Source organism: Colossoma macropomum, unplaced genomic scaffold, assembly GCF_904425465.1.
Source record: "Colossoma macropomum unplaced genomic scaffold, Colossoma_macropomum, whole genome shotgun sequence".
NCBI classification, from domain to species: Eukaryota; Metazoa; Chordata; class Actinopteri; order Characiformes; family Serrasalmidae; genus Colossoma; species Colossoma macropomum.
Window position 1 is genome coordinate 35,037,717 of NW_023494786.1, and position 23,807 is coordinate 35,061,523.

Consider the following 23,807-nt stretch of genomic DNA (forward strand, 5'->3'; position numbering starts at 1 on the left):
TGTTTGGTACACTGCTCCACAGTTTGGGTGTGTCGTGGATGAAGGCTGTTTTCCCAGATTTATTTTGGGGGCCTATCAGAAAGTTTAACAGACGGCTGTGGAGGATCTGAGGGCTCGAGTAGGGACATAAAACGACAGAGATAAAAGAAGGAGCTAAACCGTTAAGAGCTTTGAATGGGACACAGGGAGCCAGTGCAGTGTAGCTAGAACAGGAGTGAGGAGCTCTTCTTAGTTTTTGTTAACAGCAGATTCTGAATCAGCTGTAGTTTCTCAATTGACTTTTTTGGAAGAGCAGTAAACAGAGCTTTACAGGACTCCAGTCTCCTGAAATAAAGTCATGAATGAGCTTCACGGCCTCCTGTTGACTTAAAAACGGATGCACTTTGGCAATATTTGGCATTTCTTAGGTGGAAGATTAGTCTGAACATCTGATCTCATTGTAGACCAGGAGAACCTACAGAGATATCAAGATTAGATTTCTCTGTTCTATGGGATCTGACACTGCATGACACACTGCTAAAAACAGTAGCAGCAGCCTGGAGCCAGAATTTTGTCCTTACTTTTTTATAGAAAACCGCTGCAATGCCACAGCTGTAACATTCCCACTGTGTAATCTGGGTGATGGATTAACTTCTGTGTTTCAGGCGTCTCAGTAAATGTAGAAGGTTTTGAGAGAGATGTGTGCATGAGGACTGACTGTATGATACCTGACTAAGTCCTACAGAGTGGATTCTGGTTGCGGGGTTTACTAATCACTGATAAACAGTGGATCAATGGAGAAAAATGCTCTCATACACATCTCACATCTCTAGACAAGGCAAGTTTATTTATACAGCACCTTTCATGCACTACTGTCATTCAAAGTGCTTTACAAACGAGAAAACACAGTCGTTTAAAAAAGTAAAGGAGAATAGAAATTAAAACATGATTAAAACAATAGATTTAAAAGAGAAAATCCTTAAATTAAAAATCAAATTAGAAATTAAATTAGGATAGTTAAAAATCTAATTAAAAATGTAAAATTAAATTCAAACAATAAAGTGTCGTTACAGATCAAAAAGGGTCTAGAAACGCTAACAGTGTTTAAACTGAGTTGAAAGCTGCTCAGACAGGAACGTTTTCAGGCTGATTTAAAGTGTCCAGCGTCGGGGCTCTTCTAATGCTCTCTGTCCACTGGGTCCATTTAAGAGCAGCACAGTATCTAAACGCTGCTTCTCCATGTTTAGCCTCCACCTTCAGCAGGACTGACTGACCAGTTCCTAATGATCTGAGAGTTCTGCTCGGCTCATATCGCTGCAGCAGATCAGATAAATACGCTGCTCCTGCAGCATTAAGACATTTATAGAGCAGTAACAGCTCCTTAAAGCCTATTCTGGAATAGACTGGTAACCAGACTAAGGGTTTAAGAATGTGTGTGGGGGGGGTGTTCCTTCTTTTACTCCTAGTGAGACTCTGGCAGCTGCATTCTGAACCAGCTGAGGCTGTTTGTTGTGGTGTCTTTTTTGGGGGTCCAGTTAGGCGACCATTACAGTGATCAATCCTGCTGGGAATGAAGGCGTGGATGAGGTTCTCCAGCTCTGCTTTAGTCAGAACGTCTCTGATACTGTTGACGGTCTTAAGTTGATAAAAAGCTGATTTAGTAACTGTTTTTACACGACTAATAAAACTGAGATCAGAGTCCATCAGTACACCATGGTTACGTACTAGTCCTTTAGATTTTAGGACTGTCGAGTCCAGATATTCTGCTAGTCTGTGCCTCTCATTGCTATTCCCAATAAAATCTCTGTTTCATGTTTATTCAGCTGCAGAAAGTTTTGTTCCATCCAGTTAGTGATGAGCTCAAGGCACTTACAAAGTGAGTCCAGGGGACTGTAGCTGCTTGGGGGAGAGATCGAAATAGATCTGAGTATCATCTGCATAATCTTGTAGTATTTGGCCTCCACATATACATCCACCTGGACATCCACATGCAGAGTATGCAGAGTAAGAGGTGTGTTTGATTTTAGATACATAGACAGATAGAGAACTTTATCAGTCTAAATTATTACAGCAGCAGACAAGGTACATCAAAGTCACAAGAACATGTGTAGAAATAGGAAAATACTCATTTGAACAGAAGGAGTTAGAATGTTAGTAGTCAATCTGATCGTTTGTCGTCGTTGCCATCCAGAAGTTTGGACTGTCACCAGTGTGACTCTCACTTATGTGACATTTCAGTCATTCTGCTGTAGAGAAGAATCTACATAGTTAATTACTGTTTTATTCACCATAACGTCAGAAAGCTGTGGTGTGTTTAATCAGACAGACTCACTGCAGGACCAGATATAGTCTGAATACGCAGAGAGTGGTGTGTTAGCGTTTGTGTGTTTGTGCAGCTGCTGTGCTTCCCGGACAGCCTGAGGCTGAGAATCAATGGATCAGTGCGAGTCTGATTGGGGTTCAACCAGGAAACATCGCCAAACCCTGTAGGTGGTCTCTTTAAAAGAGAAGAGCAGATTCACTGGAACGTTATGTTTACGTTTGCGTTTACATTTTCTCATTACTCACTTTCTCCAGAGCTAAATGTGCAAACAGTGGAAGCCAAAGTGAAGCGCAGTGCCTGCAGATACTGCAGGAATCTAAGAGACAAGAGCTGTATTGTACATTGATCTGGTTACATAAATGCGAGTGCAGACATTGAGGAGATATTCATAAACTTACTTTTGCACGGCTCATTTATGCATGAGTGAAACAGGAACTGCAAGTCTGGGATATTTACAACATCCAGGGCTTGGATAGTGTGTGCTCTTTATGTAATAGAATAAAAGGCTGTGTTGGGGAAGAACAGTAATTAATAGTAATTAGTAATTAGTAGAATAAGAGTAGAGGTGGTGAAATGGCAAAATGTAATATCATGATACTAAGTTTTTTACTTTACACAATATGTCACAATATTTTTTTCTCTGACGTCTGATACGTTAGAAGAGACAAAGTAGTGACACGTTTCAAAAACACTATCAAAACTATGAATCCAATTACTTGTGTATAACATTTCACACACTGCACTAAATTCAGTTAAACAGGATTTTACTCACTTTGTAATCAAACATGCAGTCGGGAACTGATTAGTACTGATGTTATCCATGATGTGCGTAGACTATATTGTGGGAGTAGAAGTATATTGTGACACATTGTGATGTAATTTATCACGATAATGATAAATATTGTCACACTGCCCAGCTGTAGCTCAAAGCATTCATTCATTAGTTTATTGTGTGCATGAATTAAATGAATATCGATCATTAATCATTGTTAAGGCCTGCATGATCCTTGTTGGTTGTGTATTGAAGATTCACTATCTACAGTAGAACTGTTCATAGCCTGCTGTTTAGCACTTAGCCATTAGCATTTAGTTAATGCCTTTATAGAGCATCTTCATGTTGTACGCGGTTTAGACATGTGCAGTATTCTCTTATTAGGTATATTGTGATACTTCACAGCGTTATCGTGGACACTTTGAAATACCATCATTGCAATTTAGTCAAACAAGCTGCAGTTTCACCTGAGATTGTTTCATAAACTCTCAATGTGCTACAGTTCCTACTCTGAGTGGAGCTTATAGACAATCGCAGCAGCCGCAGCACGGCAGAAAGAGGAGCAGACCGAAAACTTTTACCCATCAGAAAGGTGAAAACTCACAGCATGGAGAAGTCTCATAAATACACGTGTGTTTGTATCACAAACTGTTTGTGAATGAAATTTAAGTCATGAAAGAATTTAACCTCACTTTGTTTAACAAGCAGTTCAGCTAATGGGCTGACCGGCGAATCCAGTAATATTCAGAGTTAGGTTTCAAGTGTAAATATGAACTGAATGATTTACCAAATATCTGGAATGTACAAAGTAAAAAAACGTACCTCAATGTCTGTTACAAACTTTATCCAAAGTCTGTGTGCAGCGTTAGACCATGCAGTATTGCCCCAGTGTGGGGAAAAAAGCTTGAAATCTCATTTTCCCACAAGCACAAAATAGAGTCCTCATTGAGAGAGTATTTAATGAACGGAGGCTGCTAATAAAGTACAGTTTTCCACTTCAGGCACTGTTCTGTAACGACTGCAGTAGCATGTTTATGATGATTATATGATACAGCGCAGTATATATACCAGGTATATTTATAAGTTTGTTCCATGCTGTAGTTTATGTTTGAACCCTTGGTGAAGTTCTCAGTGTTCTATGGTAGGTTGTCAACTCCAGTCCAGACTGCTAGTAGTCCTATAGTGATACACAGTGAGCATCATTATGGGGACAGTTTTTAATTTTGTTTTCAAAGATTTTTATTTTCAAGGACTCATAATTATTTTACTGTAAATTCTGCACATCTATACTGCTATTCTTTGATGTAATGTTGTGATAATATTATAAACCGTAATAAAACCATGACAACAATTTCATAAACATTTCCCAAACCTTGTTCTTTTGTTTTTATTTCTGTAATATAAACAGTTTTAGAGTAAACATTTTCAAAAAAATATCAGTTACACATCTAGTATTTTGCATCATTGTGTCATATGTTGTCATGACACTCATATTGTGAAGCTTTTTGTATCGTGAAGTTGCTGCCAATGTCCTGCCCTTGTAACTGTAGTCCGGAGTTTATTGGGAAGTTCGTTCCATCACTGAGGACCATTTAAGGACACTAGAGCAGTGAGACCTGGCCTTACAGGCGTGCTTAGATTTTAAGAAAGAAAATATCAAGAGCCCAGAAGTTGAAGACTTAAACTGGCGTGCAGGTGTGGTTCTGTACCCCAGTACAGAGGGAGTGAGGAGCTGAGCCCTCTGAAGCCAGCAGTGTGAGAAGCAGGGTTTTGTATCTGAGTCTTGCTTCCACAGACAGCCAGTGGAGTGATCTCAGCAGAGCAGTCACATGGGAGAACCTCAGGAGGTTATGGACCAACCAAGCAGCAGCATTCTGAATGCTCTGTAGAGGAGAGATGTAAGAAGGGAATTAGTTTAGTCTGAAGATAACTAGAGCTTGAACAAAGACCAGCCTATGCAGTCAGGGAGGGTTGCATTTCCCATGATGTTGTGAAGGACGAATCTGCAGAATCCGGTGGTAGATGTTATGTGATCTACAAAAATTAAGTTGATCATCAAGGATAACTGGATTTTAGCCTAGCCTGGTTGATACACAGTGATGCAGTCAATAGTACCAGTGAGTTCCAGTGTAGGAAACTGCTTTGCATTTACAGCGTTTTGACGCTCTTATCCACAACGACTTACAATGTAATCATTTTACACAGGTAGGCGAAGTTAGGAGTCTTGCCCAAGGACCCAAGGACTGGTATAGTGTAGGGTGCTTCCCAGGTGGGGGATTGAACCCCAGTCTACAGTGTAGAAGGCAGAGGTGTTACCCACTACACTATACCAACCACTCCTCAGCATCATCATCATCATTATTATTATTACTGCTATTTATATAGCACCTTTCCCATGGATGCTTTATAGTCAAAGAACATGAACATATTAAACATTACATACATAATTAGTAACAAAAGGACAAAATGGGTATAACTTTCCAGTACAAGAGAAACATTGACAATATAGTGAAAACAACAGACTTAGGGAGAGTGTTCCATAATTTGGGAGCTACTACATTAAATGATTGACCACCCATAGAGGTCAGTTTAAACCTTGGAATATAAAGAGGTCTTAAATGTTGTGATCTAAAGGTACGGGATGGAACAACCAGTTATTGAGGAGACCATGCTGAGCTTTATAAGGAATTAGAAGAACCTAGTACTGGACACACACTGCAAAAAATGATATCTTACCAAGTGAGACTGTCTTAATAACATTGTAAGACTATTTAACTTATTTCTAGATGTTTTTACTTGTTTTTAAGCAGTTTTATCTTATAAAAGTGTCTTACTGGCAGATCAGTGTACTTGTTTTTACTTTTTACAATTAACTTGTAAACTCTGCCAATGGAATGACATTTTCACAAGATAAAATTCACTTAATCACTTAAAACAAGTAAAAATGTACAGAAACAGGTGGAATAATCTTACAATATTCTTACAATAATCTCATAAAGAGAAATATTAGATTTACTGACTACTTTTAAGATGTTTACACTTGTTAAGACATTTTTTGCGCTGCAGAATGTAATAGGTACCCAGTGAAGTCTCTGAAGGATGGGATTGATATGGTCAGTTTTCTAAGAGTAGGTGAGGATCCTATCCTTTTGTAAATACTGTAACCTCTGCAAACCGTTGGAGGTAATTAGTGGAAAAAAGAAGATGCTGGCTGTGATCAGCATAGCAGTGGTGAGAGAATCTGTGTGAGCTAATCATTGATCCCAGGGGTTTAATGTACAAAGAGAATAGAAGTGGACCAAGTATTAACCCCTGGGGAACTCCAAGAGAGAGGCTGTGGGGGCAGAGAGAGCCACTCCAGGCTACCTGGTTGGTTTGATGGTTTAATGACAGAATGAGAACCAAGCGAGAGCAGTGCTGCCGGTGCCCAAGCCCAAAAGTGTTGAAATGAGCATCCAGGGGTTCACAGTGTTAGGTTATCAGTTTATCTGGACGCTGATAGGTCAAGGACTGAAGACTTGCAGTTCTCGCTGGCTTTGTGGAGAACTCAGTGACTGAAAACAGAGCGGTTTCTGTCGAGTGTCCTGGCTTATATCTAAACTGTTGTGAAGAATTTGTTCCTCTCAAGATAGTGAGATAGCTTTGCCGGGATGTCCTGTTTGAGGGTTTTGAACCAAAAAGGTATGATGTTAAATGTACGTATAGCTCACAATGTTTATATAAGATCTAAGGATCGAGATTCCTTCTGGAAGTGTGGATGCACTCCGAAAAAGCAGATTCCTTCCAGAAGAGTGGATTTCTGTAGGAAGAGCACACTGTTATAAATCAAGGTTCTGCTCAAGTACATTTCTGTTCATCAAGGTCCAAACAGTGTAAACGTTCCCTCAAAGCTCCAACAGTGGTTTTAAGGTCTGATTGTGAACCTTAAATAAGTTTTTCCAGGTGAAAAGTTCGTATTTGTACCTTTTCATAACCGAATGTTTTAAACAGAACAGTAAAATAAAAGCCTGGAGACGAGACGGGGTGTGTGGAGTCAGTACAGCTTAGAACATATCATTTCAGTGGATTATGGTTCAGTTATGTTCACTGACTAAAGGTACTGAGATGGAGCCTTGAGGGTTCCACCCCAGTGACAGGAGGGGCACTGACCCAGAGACAGTTTAGTACCTTTATTTCTGAGAGTGTAGATTCTTTCTGAAAGAGTGGATTCCCTACAAGTTTGAACAGACAATCGAGTTGGAATGGATAAAATAATACCCATCATATTCTCAGTAAAACATATACAAACATAATTTATTTGGCAGAGCTGAGATTTGATTCAGGGCATCACCTCTGTTTCCAGCGTGGCTGGAAAGTACAGTTCATACCCTAAACGGTCTGCACTTGGCACCACTCTCCTCCTCTCTAGTATTTCATTCAGTATGTGAAGGTTTAGAAGGTTTAGACTGATTTATAACGTTGTTATGGCAGCTTTGGTTCTAGTACTTCAGGATCTCTCTGTGGACGTTCGGAGCGATCCCTGTGGAAGTCAGCTGAGGTAATGCAATCACAGGATAACAGTGTCAGTGTCCAGAACCAAAAATAAAGCCCCGGACCCGCAGTGGTCGATGTGCGGCTGGACGCGCTGTTGACGTCAGTGTGTGCTGCTCCAAATTTTCAGCATGACTGCTTTAACCAATCTCTCCTACCACTGCCCATCGATCTACAGCTCTCTCTCTCTCTCTCTCTCCAAACCCGTGTCTGTGATGTAGGATGAGTGCAGGCATTTCCCTTTTTGGTGGTTTGTGAAAGGGTCCCCCTTTATATTGTGTAGTTTAGGGACCCCTGCTGGTTAAATATGGCTAATGTGGAGCTGAGCTGGTGCTGTGAAATGTTCTTGATCTTTATCTTGAAGTCTGAAAGGCCTTATATGGTTCAGTCCTGCTGCTGCTGCTGGACTTAGATGCTCCTTTTTTTATTCACGTATTGGGCAGGAAACTCGGAGTAAAGTGATCCTGGTCTGAAGCTTGTTGTCAGGTTTCATGATGATGTCATCATTATTATTCTTAATTCAGTCTTAGATGAACCTGCTGTAACCCAGAGAATAAGATATTTACACCAAATTAACATAAATTAAGAGTTCAGAAAATCACAGTTTGAATGTTCTCAGTTAAGCAAAGTGCAGACAGGAGCAGACGCCTACTCACGACTTCCTCCTTTAACCCTGTGGAGCTCACAGATCGACATACAAAACAAACACTGCAGTCTTTGTACTGCTGTGTGTTTGTGCTTTAAGCTGAACTCACTCTGCTGTGCAGGTTCAGAGTGGTCAGTTCTGTCTGTGGTGGTCATCACAGTGGCTGTGATTGCAGTAATTGGCTTACTTAGTATAGTTACTGCAGCAGCTGTAGTTGCTGTAGTTACTGTAGTTACTGTAGCTGCTGTAGTTACTGTAGTTACTGTAGCTGCTGTAGTTACTGTGGTTACTATAGTTACTGTAGCTGCTGTAGTTGCTGTAGCTGCTGTAGCTGCTGTAGTTACTGCAGCAGCTGTAGTTGCTGTAGTTGCTGTAGTTACTGTAGCTGCTGTGGTTACTGTAGCTGCTGTAGTTACTGTAGCTGCTGTAGTTACTGTGGTTACTGTGGTTGCTGTGGTTACTGTAGTTACTGTAGCTGCTGTAGCTGCTGTAGTTACTGTAGTTACTGTAGCTGCTGTAGTTACTGTAGCTGCTGTAGTTACTGTAGTTACTGTAGCTGCTGCAGTTACTGTAGTTACTGTAGCTGCTGTAGTTACTGTAGCTGCTGTGGTTACTGTGGTTGCTGTAGTTACTATAGTTACTGTAGTTACTGCAGCTGCTGTAGTTACTGTAGTTACTGTAGCTGCTGTAGTTACTGTAGCTGCTGTGGTTACTGTGGTTGCTGTAGTTACTATAGTTACTGTAGTTACTGTAGCTGCTGTAGTTACTGTAGCTGTTGTGGTTACTGTGGTTGCTGTAGTTACTATAGTTACTGTAGTTACTGTAGCTGCTGTAGTTGCTGTGGTTGCTGTAGTTACTGTAGCTGCTGTAGCTACTGTAGTTACTGTAGTTGCTGTGGCTACTGTAGTTACTGTAGTTACTGTAGCTGCTGTAGTTGCTGTAGTTACTGTAGTTGCTGTGGCTGCTGTAGTTACTGTGGTTACTGTGGTTGCTGTAGTTGCTGTAGCTGCTGTAGTTGCTGTAGTTACTGTGGTTACTGTGGTTGCTGTAGTTGCTGTAGCTGCTGTAGCTGCTGTAGTTACTGTAGCTGCTGTGGTTACTGTAGTTACTGTGGTTGCTGTAGTTACTGTAGCTGCTGTAGTTGCTGTAGCTGCTGTAGTTACTGTAGTTACTGTTGTTACTGTAGTTGCTGTAGTTGCTGTAGCTGCTGTAGTTACTGTAGCTACTGTAGTTGCTGTAGTTACTGTAGTTACTGTTGTTACTGTAGTTGCTGTAGTTGCTGTAGTTACAGTAGTTACTGTTGTTACTGTAGTTGCTGTAGCTGCTGTTTTTACTGTAGCTGCTGTGGTTACTATGGTTGCTGTAGTTACTGTGGTTGCTGTAGTTACTGTAGCTGCTGTAGTTACTGTAGCTACTGTAGTTACTGTTGTTACTGTAGTTGCTGTAGCTGCTGTAGTTACTGTAGCTGCTGTAGTTACTGTAGTTACTGTTGTTACTGTAGTTGCTGTAGTTGCTGTAGCTGCTGTAGTTACTGTAGTTACCGTGGCTGCTATAGTTGCTATAGTTACTGTGGTTGCTGTAGGTGTTATAGTTATTGTAGGTTTAATAACTGTAAACTCAGCTAAGACTTTTATTTTGGATTGTTGTCACTGTGTTTCATTCAGAAAGGCTTTACATGATTTACCTTCAAAGAAACAAAAACAACCTTAATCTCCGTCTTCAGCTTCAGCGCTTTATGACAAGTTCAAATTCATTCCATTCAGTCGTTTATTCACTTATACTTCATTTAAATCCTTCTGATTTTTAATGGGACACAGAAATGATTTACATGTTAGTGCTAGTGTTATTGTAGCACACACACATCATCGTGTGATTATTATTGATGTTCCCTGATCATAATTAACCGTGGAGGAATTATTTTATATCAATGTGAACTAAGAAAACATTTTTATAGCACCTTTTTAATCCAAATCTCATTGTCATTGATGATCAGTGTAAAAGTTCAGAATTGACTTCTATTACATTTCTCTCACAAATATACACTTCCAAAGTTTTAGACTCATAGACTCAGCCAACACAGCTGGACGGACAGAAAACCCTGTTAGTGCTTTTATCTGGACCGCTGACCGGGTTAAGAGTGACAGTAAAATTTCCTTTTCTGAGGTCACAGGAGAAAATTCTGGAGGAAGAGCTTTTTATCTAACGACAGTCTCACTGAGGCTGCTGTTCCTCTTCACTTCATACCTCCAGTCAGGTTCAGAACCCTGATGTTATCATAAGTACCACATAAAATATTATATACTGCAGCTAAACAAAGGATCTGATAACAGTCGTCTCAATCTTTACCTAATCACCTAAAATCAGTTATTATCAGTTATTTATGATGACTGCTGTTATTTCTCACACTATATTTTACAATATAATTACTGCTAGAATAGGATCATTAGAAACCATTAGGATTAAAAGCTACTCTTTAATGGGAATTGGCTTAATGTTTTCAAATAGAGACCACTAGTTTCTTGTTGAACTCCTTTAGATCCCATCAGGAAACCATTTAGAACCAGTTACTGGTCACCTGTTAAACCATTAGGATCCTTTACATTGTGATATCAACCCATTAAAAAAGCCAAAACACATTACGAAACCATCAGGAACCAACAGACACACTTAATGGTTTCTATGGGTTTTCAGCAGGCATTAATTGAGTGTGTTGTGTTGAGACAAATAAGAAGGAAACGCACTGCGACGTCATTTAACTCACAAAAACAAACCCTAAAACCTCTAATCTGGTGCTCTGACGTTTAGAGGGCAGCGCTGAGTAATGTTTATCTGTTAGCTATGTAGCTAATGCTAATGTTTTAGCATACGTGCTAGCAGGGTGAGGGTTTTGTGCATGTCTGTGTGGGTGTAGTTTACCAGTTCAACAGTGCTATCAGTGTTAGCTGCCTAGTAAACATGGCAATGATGAAAGACGGCTTATAGGTCAATTTGGCCACTTTTGGCCTGGACATTAATAGATGCATATAATAAACAAAAAAGACGATTAAATCATAAATTGTAATTGTTTATGTCAGTTAATCGTCAGCTGACGTGACATGATCATGACGGCCCCACTGTCATCCTAAATACCCCGCCGCTGAGCCGCTGAGGACTGTAGTCTGTTCAAGAAATGTTGACATGTTTAATCTGGGCTATTTGTTCCGTGGCATTTATTCACTGGATTTTCCTGTAGGGACTCTTATTGTTGCTGCTGGGCTGTGTTTATGTGTAGAAATGAGATAAGTCTAGCGCTGAGGCTTAAGGGAGAGCTCGTAGTGAGGCTTCTGCTTATGTACGGTGTAGTTATGGCCAGCAACAGCTGGATAATAAAGCCTTAACAGTGGTGAACGTTGCAGTGTAATCAACTCAAATGAGAAAAAGTGTTCTGTAATGCTGGGCTGATGATTTACACACATGGAGAACATAAAACAAACGAGGAGGTTTATCTGAAAAGGACTGATACAAAAAAAACAGGGTTAACACCAGACCAGATCAAAATCCAGTAGAGAAAAACACGAAACATGGGAGCAGGAGAAATCGTAGTCACAGACAAGCGAGAGTCGAAACAAAGAGATCTAGCTAACGTGTAAACAAAGCCAATAGGGGATAAACTGAAGGACGGAAAAAGAGAAACAGAGCAAAGTTGAACAATCAGTAAACATGGAAACGGCTCAGTATGCACTGACTAACAGGGGCAATACTTCACAGAGTAACAGTGAAACAGCCAGGCTTTAATACACAGCTCTACAGGTGAGGATCAGTACTCAGGTGACCTGGATCTGCGATTTGGCTGGTGATTGGTGGACGGAGTCACATGACTTGACATGAGGTGAAAATCTGCCTGTGAACTGGGAAGCGTGACATTTTCCATGATATAAGCTCTTTACAGAAGTCTGTCACTAACTAAACACTTCACAATGTTGTACACGATGTTTCTTTCATACTCAGTTCAGCTCTTCAGTCTCTCAGACGCAGCTGTGATCAGACTGCTGGAGATTTCTCCATCCAGTTACCTACGTATTGCAGACAGGCTGCTACAGTACATACATCCCATAGTAAAAACTACCCGCTACTGTTGGAATCTCATCAGTGAGACCCGTTCTGTATGATCAAGGGAGTGTCCAATAGCATCAGAGCACTGTTTTATATTGTGTAAACTCCCCTACCGTCACTGATACAGGGAAATTTGCGGTGTTACAGCAGCACAGAAGACAGAGCAGCAGGAAATATACAAACAATATATAAAATAGAACAAACAATAAAAATATAAAGATATATGTATATGTACAAAAATTACAAGAAAAATATACAAAGTATTAAATTTAAATTTAGAAATGATACAATTGATAAATTGAGAAAATTATACAGTTAGATTTCTGTTAAATACAACTGAACTTCAATTTCACTGTGAAAGAATTTATTAAACCTAACCTTAACCTCAAGTCAAAGCCTACACCTACTCCTACTCCTAACCCTAAACCTAAACCTAAACCTAACCATAATGATATTGAAAAAACTGAACATCACCAAAAGGTCTGTTAATGATTTGAGTATCTGTAGAGTGACACTTTATTTGCATGGCCCACTGTAGAGGCTTTCTAAACGCTCCCCAGTTCCACTCAGCACAGAGAGCAGAACTAGAGTTAAACCCTGTAAACGTTCTACAGGAGGCGCGAATGAAGACGTTTTTGCTGCGTCCTCTTTCTGTTCAGAGTCTCTCCATGGAAAAGAGGGAGGAGCTGGAACAGAATGAGCATCATCACTTAACCATGTGTGAGTTTTGAACACACTGACAAGGCAAAGCACAGATCCAGATGTTCTGCAGGAGATGATGTTCTAATGCACTGGATTTGGATATTTGTGTCATATTTATGTCAGTAATGTGAGAGAAAATGAAGATGAGTGTTCCTGTAAACGGTGGGTTCTCTGTTCTGGTGGAACAAGCTGTAAATCAGCGGAGCTTTACGGTTCTCCACGTTCAGTCAACAGACCCATCGACATCATCTACAAACGGAACTGGTGGTTTATTCTAAATTTACCATTAAACACAAACACAAATGGTTTCTATATTATAATTGTACATTAAGGTTGTTTTCAGAATATTTGACTTAATAAGAAATGCATTAGGCTGAATGAATAACTGACTCTAAATGTAGGTATTGTGATATAAACTGAGTCTGTTCTACAGTTTCTCATTAGGCTGAATGAATAACTGACTCTAAATGTAGGTATTGTGATATAAACTGAGTCTGTTCTACAGTTTCTCATTAGGCTGAATGAATAACTGACTCTAAATGTAGGTATTGTGATATAAACTGAGTCTGTTCTACAGTTTCTCATTAGGCTGAATGAATAACTGACTCTAAATGTAGGTATTGTGATATAAACTGAGTCTGTTCTACAGTTTCTCATTAGGCTGAATGAATAACTGACTCTAAATGTAGGTATTGTGATATAAACTGAGTCTGTTCTACAGTTTCTCATTAGGCTGAATGAATAACTGACTCTGAATGTAGGTATTGTGATATAAACTGAGCTGTGTTCTTGAGTTCCCCAGAGCTCATTCATCTTCATTTAATATGATATCTAGAGTGAATGGCTGATATTAGTAGGTAATTATCGTTTGACCAGTCCATTTGGAGGAAACCGTTTTTTGTTTATTGTTGTTATTGTTTTACTGTGGAGTTTCTGAGCTGCTTTTACCTTCCAAACACACAGACAGACTGCAGCAGTATGTGTTGCCATGGAGACTGGGTGGGTGGAGCTTTCTCCACCATGGCTTTCCATTGGCTGAACGGGCTGTAGGCTAGACTCAGGGTGCGTTCAACACCTCTTTGATTCATGAACATGCTTTATATATATATATACGTCAATCAGGCGTAACATTCTGACCACCTCCTTGTTTCTGCGCTCGTTGTCCATTTTATCAGCTCCACTTACTATATAGGTGCACTTTGTAGTTCTACAGTTACAGACTGTAGTCCATCTGTTTCTCTGATACTTTGTTAGCCCCCTTTTACCCTGTTCTTCAGTGGTCAGAACCCCCATGGACCCTCACAGAGCAGGTACTATTTGGGTGGTGGGTCATTCTCAGCACTGCAGTAACACTGACGTGGTGGTGGTGTGTTAGTGTGTGTTGCGCTGGTGCAAGTACATCAGACTACTTTGTCAGTTCACCTTGTAGATGTAGAGTCACAGACGATAGCTCATCTGCTGCTGCACAGTTTGTGTTGGTCATCCTCTAGTCCTTCATCAGTGGTCACAGGACGCTCTTCATCAGTCTCAGCTCATTTTTGAAGGATTTGCAGGAAGAGCTGTGATGTGTGTATTCATATTTAGCACTACTCCTTATTTGCTGTACAGGATAATTTTATCAGATTCACATCCATGCAGCTTTGGAGTCAGTGAAGTCTGACCAGAGAGGGCGCTGTTTCTGTTAAAGTAGTTCTCGTTCACATTTCAGCCAATTCAATAACTAAAGCGTTTAAAGCTTAGTGTGTGTTCAGGGGCGAGTCTTCATCTCAGACCACAATAAATCAGAACCAGAACCAGGACTGATGATGCTACAGTTGATTACTGCACTTAATCAGCTAGATTTAATCTCACAGTGAGTTATTTTAAAAGCTTATTAACTTCAGATACTCCCACTGAACTGATTATACAGTTTCCATATTGATATAAACAGTATATGGACGTTTTAATTAAGGTTGTGCTGACTGAGCAGTTATTGAGGCTTTTCACATTGTTTTTATTGTTATGTTATTGTTTTTGAATGAACTGAAGAAGTGAGCAGGAGATAAAGTGTGTAATAACAGACGTCCTGCAGCGCTAATATTCACGTTAATGTGAAACTACTGTTACTATGAATTAAGGAGAAATAATAAGAAAATAACATTTTGAATGTTAATAACAGAAAAGAGAGTGTGGCTGTGGATGTGGATGGGTGCACGCAGTGCAGTGTGGGATAAAAATAGTGCTACTGAATAGAAACCCACATAAATATTAATGAATGGAGGGAAGACTTTGTTCCCGCAGAGCTAAATAAAGCTTCACTGGGTTAAAAATATCCCTCCGTGTGTCTGTAGTGGTTCCTTCAGCTCGGCTGGGGAGGTTTCCTGCGATGGGGGTATTTTTAGCCCAGTGGAGCTGCAGAAACTACTACAGAACACTGAGCTGGAAGCAGCAGAGCTATTTATAGATCAGAGGAGCTTCAGATAGCAACAGAAAAGCTCTGATGTGTGAGCATGAAAGAACCCCCCCCCTCCCCTTTATGAATGAAGGAGGTTCTGCTCTGACTGATTATGTAATTCAGTGTAAAACACATTCAGCTCACATGAAATACATGTGAAGCACTGAGCTTATTCAGGTCCTGAGCTTAATCTGTGTCCCAGTACTTACTGACATAATTAACTTCATCGTTTTATAATAAAAGGTACAGTACTGCTTCTTTGACACTAAGTATTCATTTGCCATTTTAACTTGGTATTGATATTAAATTACACAATCAAAGGTCTCTGCCTTTTGCACAGTATGTAAACAAACGTGTTTGTTTGTTAAGCGTGTTTAAAACCAAAGTGCCGCTCACAGCTGACCAATGAAACCACATATTAGCAAATACACAGAGACATGTATACCAGTTCAAAATGATAACTGGTAAAAATGTGAGACAGTTTGATACAGTGTGAGGTAGTTTGGTGCAGTGTCAGAATCTGATATAGTGTGGGACAGTTTTGTGCAGTGTGAGATGGTTTGATGCAGTGTGAGACAGTTTGATACAGTGTGAGACAGTTTGGGGCAGTGTGAGAGTTTGGGGCAGTGTGAGACAGTTTGGGGCAATGTGAGATGGTTTGGGGCAGTGTGAGACAGTTTGATACAGTGTGAGACAGTTTGGGGCAGTGTGAGATTGGTGCAGTGTGAGGCGGTTAGACATATTGTGAGACAGTCTGATACAGTGTGAGACAGTTTTATACAGTATGAGACAGTTTGGGGCAGTGTGAGAGGGTTTTGTGCAGTGTGAGACAATTTGATACAGTGTGAGACACTTTGAGGCAGTGTGAGACAGTTAGACAAATTGTGAGACAGTCTGATACAGTGTAAGACCGTCTGATACAGTGTGCAACAGTCTGATACAGTGTTCGACCGTCTGATACACTGTGCAACAGTCTGATACAGTTTGAGACAGTTTGATACAGTGTGAGACGATTTGATACAGAGAGAGTTTGAATCATGAATTAATTTCAGCTTGAATAAGAACTTAGCTGAATAACTGAATCACTTCAGGAGAAACAATTCAATTTACAGAATTTACAGTGCTCACGAGAAACAACACTGTGGATGTACAAACTTGTACACAGATGCAGTTTTTGCAGGTGTGTAAGTGAATGCATTGTGAATGAATGTGGACGTGTGTCAGGTCAGTGTTTTGGAGTGTCCGGCTGTGATGCTGAGTGTAAATGTGATTAAAGCACAGAGACAATAGAACTTTAAATTAGGTAAAACGTGGCTGACTAAGGCCGGTACTTCCTCAGTCTTGGAAGCAGTCGGGGATTCTGGGAGAGTGTGTGTATACGCAGACTGTCCAGCACAATTGACCTCTTTACCTGAGCATTGTGTTTACACACCTCTACGTCACTGAGCTGTTCATATCTCAGGACTCCCCTCAGAGCGACTCACAGATACACTGAGACAGAAAAACACCCTCAGCCTCATTCGTTCAGCATCACAGCAGGTCTAACAGAAGAAAGCTGCTGTGTTGCCTGTAGATCAGATGGTTCTAGTGGATTGTTCTACTGAAATGTCTGTCATTACTCTCAGGCTAGGGTTATGGTTAGATTAGGGTGGATCAGGTGCTCTGATGTGATGTGATGTCATTCTTACTCTACTACTATCACAGAATGTTTCTGTGTATTCTGAGTCAAAAGGTTTTCTCTAGTTGTCCGATGGAGCAGCCACACAGTACAATATCCATCATTTTACTTTGTAGTAAGCAAGCATAATGTCAACAAACTGTTTTGAGATGTTTTTCTTGGGGAGTCATTTTTTTGTACAAGATTCATGATTGGTGTATTGTCACGTGTATTTAGAATACAGGGCATAAAAAATACACTGAAATACTTATGCTGGAGCAACATGCTTCTACAAGTACAAATACACATTTATATACTGGTTCTATATTATAACATTCTTATCATATATTAAAGGTACTGTGACTGTTAGTCTGTGTTATAGTTTCTCAGATATGTTCATCTTATCTACCATGGATGGAATTCAAGTGCTGTCCAGCTCACAATGGCTAATGGTTCGCTAACAGTCCCTTTTCCCTTCTTTTCTCTACAGCAGTCTTACAGAAGGACAGAATATCTGGACACTGTAATGTAACAAAGGTTTTTCTGTGGAGTTCTAGGTCAGGAGTTCTAACCGCTCTGTGTTCCTCTGTTCTCCAGTTTTGATGCAGAGAATGGCCTGTGTTTGGGCCGCAGTTCTATGGACCCTCAGGGTGGTTCAGGCTCGGGGGTGGTCCTGCAGGCCAGCGTCCCCCACAGCCAGCGCCGGGAATCCTTCCTCTACCGCTCCGACTCCGACTTCGACCTTTCACCCAAAGCCACATCCCGCAACTCCTCTGCAGCCAGCGAGCTGTGAGTACTGACCTCTTCTTCTGACCTCTGTCCGTTCAGCTACAGAACAGGAGGGAGGTTCTTTGGCTGAGTGGTTCTCAGTGTCTGTCCAGATCTGTCTGCAGAACCAGAGAATCAGAAGTGGGTTCAGGACTGGACCTGAGAATCACTACATTCCTGGATATTTACATACTGTTTTTCATGTTTTTCTTCTTACAAACCTACAAGTTGCCATAGTAGGTAAAGTGTAAATGAATTAGGACCTTTATATTCTTTGTCCTATAAATGTAAATAAACACAAATAAGAACAGAAAGCAGTGATTGATAAATCTATTTTGACCTTTATTTGAACAAAAATGGTACAAAGAGAACATATTTAATGATTTACGTTATTAACTTAATTGTTTTTGTAAATATACACTCAGCTCACACTTTCTGGAACTGCAACATGTTCCAGAAGAAAAGTTGTGACAGGAGAATTTAGAACTAGGAGCATTTTGAAATGTTCAAAAAACATCCTAAACATCTTGTACAGGTGATGTAATCATGCTTTGGTATGAAAGGAGCATCCAGGAAAGGCAGAGTTCTATATGAGTGAGGATGGTTGAGGTTCGTCACTTTGCCAGAAATGCATCAGCAAAAAATCCAACAGTTGAAAAATAACAGTCTACAGCAAGTGATTGTATGGATTTTAGGTATTTCACCCTCTACAGTGCAGAATATCATCAAAAGATTCAGAGAATCTGGAGAAATCGTGGTGTGTAAAGGAAAAGGCTGAAAACCACACCGGAATGCTTGTGACCTCCGACACCTCAAACAGCAGTGCATTCAAAACCAGCATGCTTCTGTGATGGAGATCACCACATGGGCTCAGGAATACTTTGACAAACCATTGTTGGTAAGCACTGTCCATCTCTGAACCCACAAATGCAGGTTAAAACTGTATTCTGCACAGCGGAAATCACATATCAACAACATCCAAAAACGCCGCCGACTTCTCTGGGCTCAAGCTCATCTGAAATGGACTGATGCTCAGTGGATATGTGTATTGTGGTCTGACGAGTCCACCTTTCAGATTGTTTATGGAAATAATGGATGTTGTGTTCTCCAGAAAAAGAAGAAAAAGAACATCCAGATTGTTACCAGCGTAAAGTTCTAAATCCAGCGTCTGTCATGGTGTGTGGGGGGGGGCTATTAGTGGGTAACCTGCACATCTGTGAAAGCTCCATTAATGCTAAACATATTTTGAAGCAATATATGCTGCCTTTTAGACGTCGTCTTTTTCAGGGATGTCCATGTTTATTTCAACATAAAGATGTATAAGCATGGCTGCATAATCAGAGTGCAGAAGCTAGACTGACCTGCCTGCAGTCCAGAACTGCCTCCCACTGAAAATGTGTCTTTTAAACTCAAAATATGACAATGCATGGTTTCACAGCTAAAGACTGTATAACAGAAGAATGTCAAAAACTTCTGCCTTGAGAGAGAAACCTTGAGAGTCTGTTGCTGTTAATGGAAAGATGATGTAACACAGCGGTGAACATGCTCCTGTAACTTCTTCTGAATGTGTTGTAGACATCAAATTTGGAATGAGTGTATATTTACCAAAAGGAGTAGTTCATAAGATAAAACATCAAATATTGTGTTTTTGTAAATGAATGTAACACAGATCAAATAGAATTTACTAATCACAGCCCCCCTTTTTTACTAGCATTTCACACACTGTCCCAACATCTAATGCTACAGAAATATTCTAGTGATGCCCTTTTTTAAACAGTGCAAATTTAAACTATTCAGTAACAGCACTAAAAATAAAAAGTAAAAATAAAGATTAAAAATATAGGTGCCATTTAGGGTTCTTTGGTGCAATGCCTTACAAGAACCATTTTGGTTCCCTAAAGTCTTAAAAGAACTATTTGGTGAATGAGATTTATGAGTATGAAGTGTAAAGAATCTCCACATGATCTAAAAGTTCTAGGAAGAACTCTAAACCCTTTATGTGAAGGTTCTTCACATTCTCAATTCTGACCTGGTTCTTTAGGGAGCCAAAAGAGGTTCTTCTATGTCATCACTCCGCGTCACCTTTATTTAAGAGTGTACCTGGACTACAGAGCAAACTGGCATTGACGTTAGTAGATGTTTGGACCTGCCAGTCAGGGTTAATCCATCTATGCTGCTGTCTGATATGCAGTATATGGTGGAGAGTTGTATAGAGACTGTAGTTAACCTGAGCTGCAGGTTATTCTCTGGGTTTAAAGTCTGAAAAGGGTATTTTCAGCTCACACTGTCCTGCTGACAGTATGTTATATTCAATAATATCACTGAGTTTGGAAACTAAAGCCCAGTTTAAAGTCTCAGTGTATTAATGATGCAGGGATTAGACACATTGTTCCACCATGTTCTAAAGCTGCTCCACATCTACCCACTTTAGTTTGTGATGAATCAGCTGTTCTTGTGTTTTAAAGGGAAGAGAGTCTGAAGCACTGGGAGGTGAACTGGCTGAGCCGGTGAGGAGGATATTGACGAATATTGAGTATTGAATATTGACCCTGGACTGTCCTCTAATCCCTAAATCCACCTGCTAACTGGTTCCTGCTCCTGCACCCACCTGAACTCAGAGCCCAGTATTACAGTTTGGACCAGAGGTTCCCACCTGGTTCTCAGGGCTCACCAGATGGTCCGCATTGTCTTTATCCCTCTGTGCTGTGAGTTGTATGGGATGGGCCGTCTGAGGGGCTCTGAGGACAGTGCTGGGAGCCGCTGGTGAGGCTATATCTTGATTAGAAACTGTTTACTGGAGCTTTATCAGGAGTGCACAACAACACTCTGAACCAGGGGAACAATTTTACTTATATAGCACCTTCCTCAAGGAGAGCTCTCTAAACTTCATGTTGTCCAGACTGAATATGGGCAATATGGCAAAAATAGAACATCACAATACTTTTTCTCTGAGGTTTGGGGTTGGAGGTGAGGGCTAGTTGAGTGAGAGTGAGTTGTGCACCCCTGGTACAGACTGAGTGTGTTCCTGCTGACCTGCTGACCCCTCAAACATACACACACAAAGTATATGGCATTTTGCACTCTGCGGTCCTCAGTTACTCTTATGTTATGATTCTTATACCCCTTATTATTACTGTTATTATTATTTAGTGTCATCAGGTCAGTTCCGACTCCTGCTGACCATATGGACCATATGTTTCTCCAGAATGCCCTGTCTTCTGTTTGGGTCTTCAGGCTTCTGAATGGCTGGTTAATGATTCCTCCGACTGTGTCCATCCATCTTGTTGCTGGTTGTCCTCTTCCTCTTTTACCTTCAGCTGCTCTGTCTTTTCTCAGTACTCCTTACCAGTTACTAATTCCTCAGATCAGAACTTAGTGTTAATAAACAAACAAACAAACAAACAAATAAATAAATAAATAAATAAATAAGCAAAATGGTGCATTTAACCATGTTTAAACAACTTATTGAAAAACCCATGATTTGTTCAAACATATTGAAGAGTTCTGCAGAGTGTATTAAAGTAAAGATGAGCATTTGGATCTGAATTGCATATTAAATATTTTAGATGAAATCAATTCTGTAAAAACAGGCCTGTTGAGAGTTGAAACTGTAAACGATGTTCCCTGACGCTTCATTCCTTCCTCAGCTCCCGTAATCAGCCCCAGCCTTTCATTTCCACTCGGCCGGCTGTTATTCAAAAACCCTGCTTCATTTCAGAAAGGAATGTAAGAAGATCTTCTTTTATCTGCTAGTTTGAACTAAATAAATGTTTTTCTCTCTTTTTTACAGACATGGAGAAGACATGATAGTGACCCCATTCGCACAGGTCAGTAAAACCTTTCAGAACATCGTGCTTCTTTGGTACTGATGCACATTTATAGGGTCTGTATCTGTGCATGAACTGTCGAATTCAAGTCCAACATTCTGCTGCAGGTCCTGTAAGCTGAGCTGTGTAACCTGGGTTTAGATTCAGGGTAAAAATAAGATCTTACATTTACAGTAATGCCAGACTTCCACTCTTTCAGGTCCTGGCCAGTTTGAGGACGGTCCGGAATAACTTTGCCATTCTGACCTACCAGCAAGATCGCGTGCCCGGCAAGTAAGCAGCCTGAAATCCTGAAATATATCACCAGATCAGAATAAGAGTCACTCTGTTCACTGTGTGCACTCACAACTTTAATACAAACACCTGCAAAAAAGCGCAAACGTTCATGACAAATTCATATCATATCATATCGTCCTGTACAGGAGATCCTCTGGAAACCCGTCCATGTGCAAAACGAGTCTACCAGGTCAGTCAGAACCCCTCAGACACTGAGCTCTTAAAACACAGGGAATCCTGCAGGAGTGATTCTAACAATGTAGTGTTATGCGAGTGTGATGGTGAGTTTCACTGACCAGTGACGTGACAGAGAGGTGTGTGTTGTGTAGAGGAGCCGGTGCAGCAGCTGGCGGTGGAGACGCTGGAGGAGCTGGACTGGTGTCTGGAGCAGCTGGAGACCCTAAAAACTCGAAACTCCGTCAGTCAGATGGCATCGAACAAGGTACCGAAACTTCAGCCAACAGAATTCAGGAAATGTTTCAGAGTGTATTTGATGGTCTTTGCAGGTTTGGGAGGGTTTAGCACTGTATTCCCTCACAGGTTCCTGACTACCTGTTAAATGTAGCTGTGACCTGATCACAGGATTACTGTAGTACATTAATGTAATCTCAGCACTATGTGGTACTTTAGATCTTGTTAAAGTCAGAATTAAAAAAACAACAATTCAAACAAGACTTTGAGAATTGGTTCTAACCACCGCCTCATTAGCTCTAAGACCTCCCCCTGACTGTGATTGGTCCTAATCACCTCTATGTTCGTTCTAAACCTCCCCCTGACTGTGATTGGTCCTAATCACCTCATTGTTTGTTCTGAGACCTCCCCCTGACTGCGATTGGTCCTAATCACCTCATTGTTTGCTCTGAGACCTCCCCCTGACTGTGATTGGTCCTAATTGCTAAGACTGCCCTGACTGTGATTGGTCCTAATCACCTCATTGTTTGCTCTGAGACCTCCCCCTGACTGTGATTGGCCCTAATCACTGAGACCTCACCCTGACTATAATTAGTCCTAATCACCACCTTGTTTGTTCTGAGACCTTCCCCTCACTGTGATTGGTCCTCATCACCACCTTGTTTGTTCTGAGACCTCCCCCTCACTGTGATTGGTCCTAATCACCTTGTTTGTTCTGAGACCTCCCCCTCACTGTGATTAGTCCTAATCACCTTGTTTGCTCTGAGACCTCCCCCTCACTGTGATTGGTCCTAATCACCTCGTTTGCTGTGAGACCTCCTCCTGACCGTGATTGGTCCTAATCACCACCTTATCTGGTTGTTACATCAGAGAAGAGCTCATTGGTCTCATACAGTGTTGAGGTTGTGATTCTCAGAGCAGGACTGTCAGGCTGTCTCTTCACTGACATGTGAATGCAGCTGTTCAGTAGCAGCTACATCAGAGTCGGAGTTCCTCCTCTCACCAGTTTAGTCAGTGTCGCTACAGCAGGAGCTCAGCAGTCAGATCAGAGTAGAGTTTAGCGTGTCTGTGATAGTCCGTCTCTATTAGTGTGTGTGAGCCGGTTCAGGTTTCAGGTTCAGACCTCCAGACACTGTAGATACACACTCAGTATCACACCTGCATTACAGACTTCAACGTGTTCATCTGCACTAATGAAGCAGCCCCATACTGATGCATCCTCTCTTACACTGATTCACTGCTCTCGTCCTGCCAGCCAATCAGACGGCTCTGTTCGGCTCCACCTCTTTTTTTCTCTGAGTGTTTCTGATTGGCTCTGAGGAGGAGCGCGTGGTGTGTGTTTACACACGAGAACAGAAAGAGAGAGGAGCGTGCGAGAAAGCGTAGCTGC

General features: G+C 40.9%; 1 protein-coding gene across 1 annotated transcript in view; it reads left to right on the forward strand.

Moving 5' to 3' along the window:
- Positions 1-23,807, forward strand: part of LOC118804784 (cAMP-specific 3',5'-cyclic phosphodiesterase 4D-like) — a 50,663-nt gene that overhangs the window by 19,676 nt on the left and 7,180 nt on the right. The window contains exons 4-8 of the mRNA XM_036565433.1: positions 17,733-17,924; positions 21,694-21,730; positions 21,930-22,003; positions 22,153-22,196; positions 22,336-22,448. Coding sequence (XP_036421326.1) covers positions 17,733-17,924; positions 21,694-21,730; positions 21,930-22,003; positions 22,153-22,196; positions 22,336-22,448 — 460 coding nt within the window. The remainder of the gene's footprint in view (positions 1-17,732; positions 17,925-21,693; positions 21,731-21,929; positions 22,004-22,152; positions 22,197-22,335; positions 22,449-23,807) is intronic.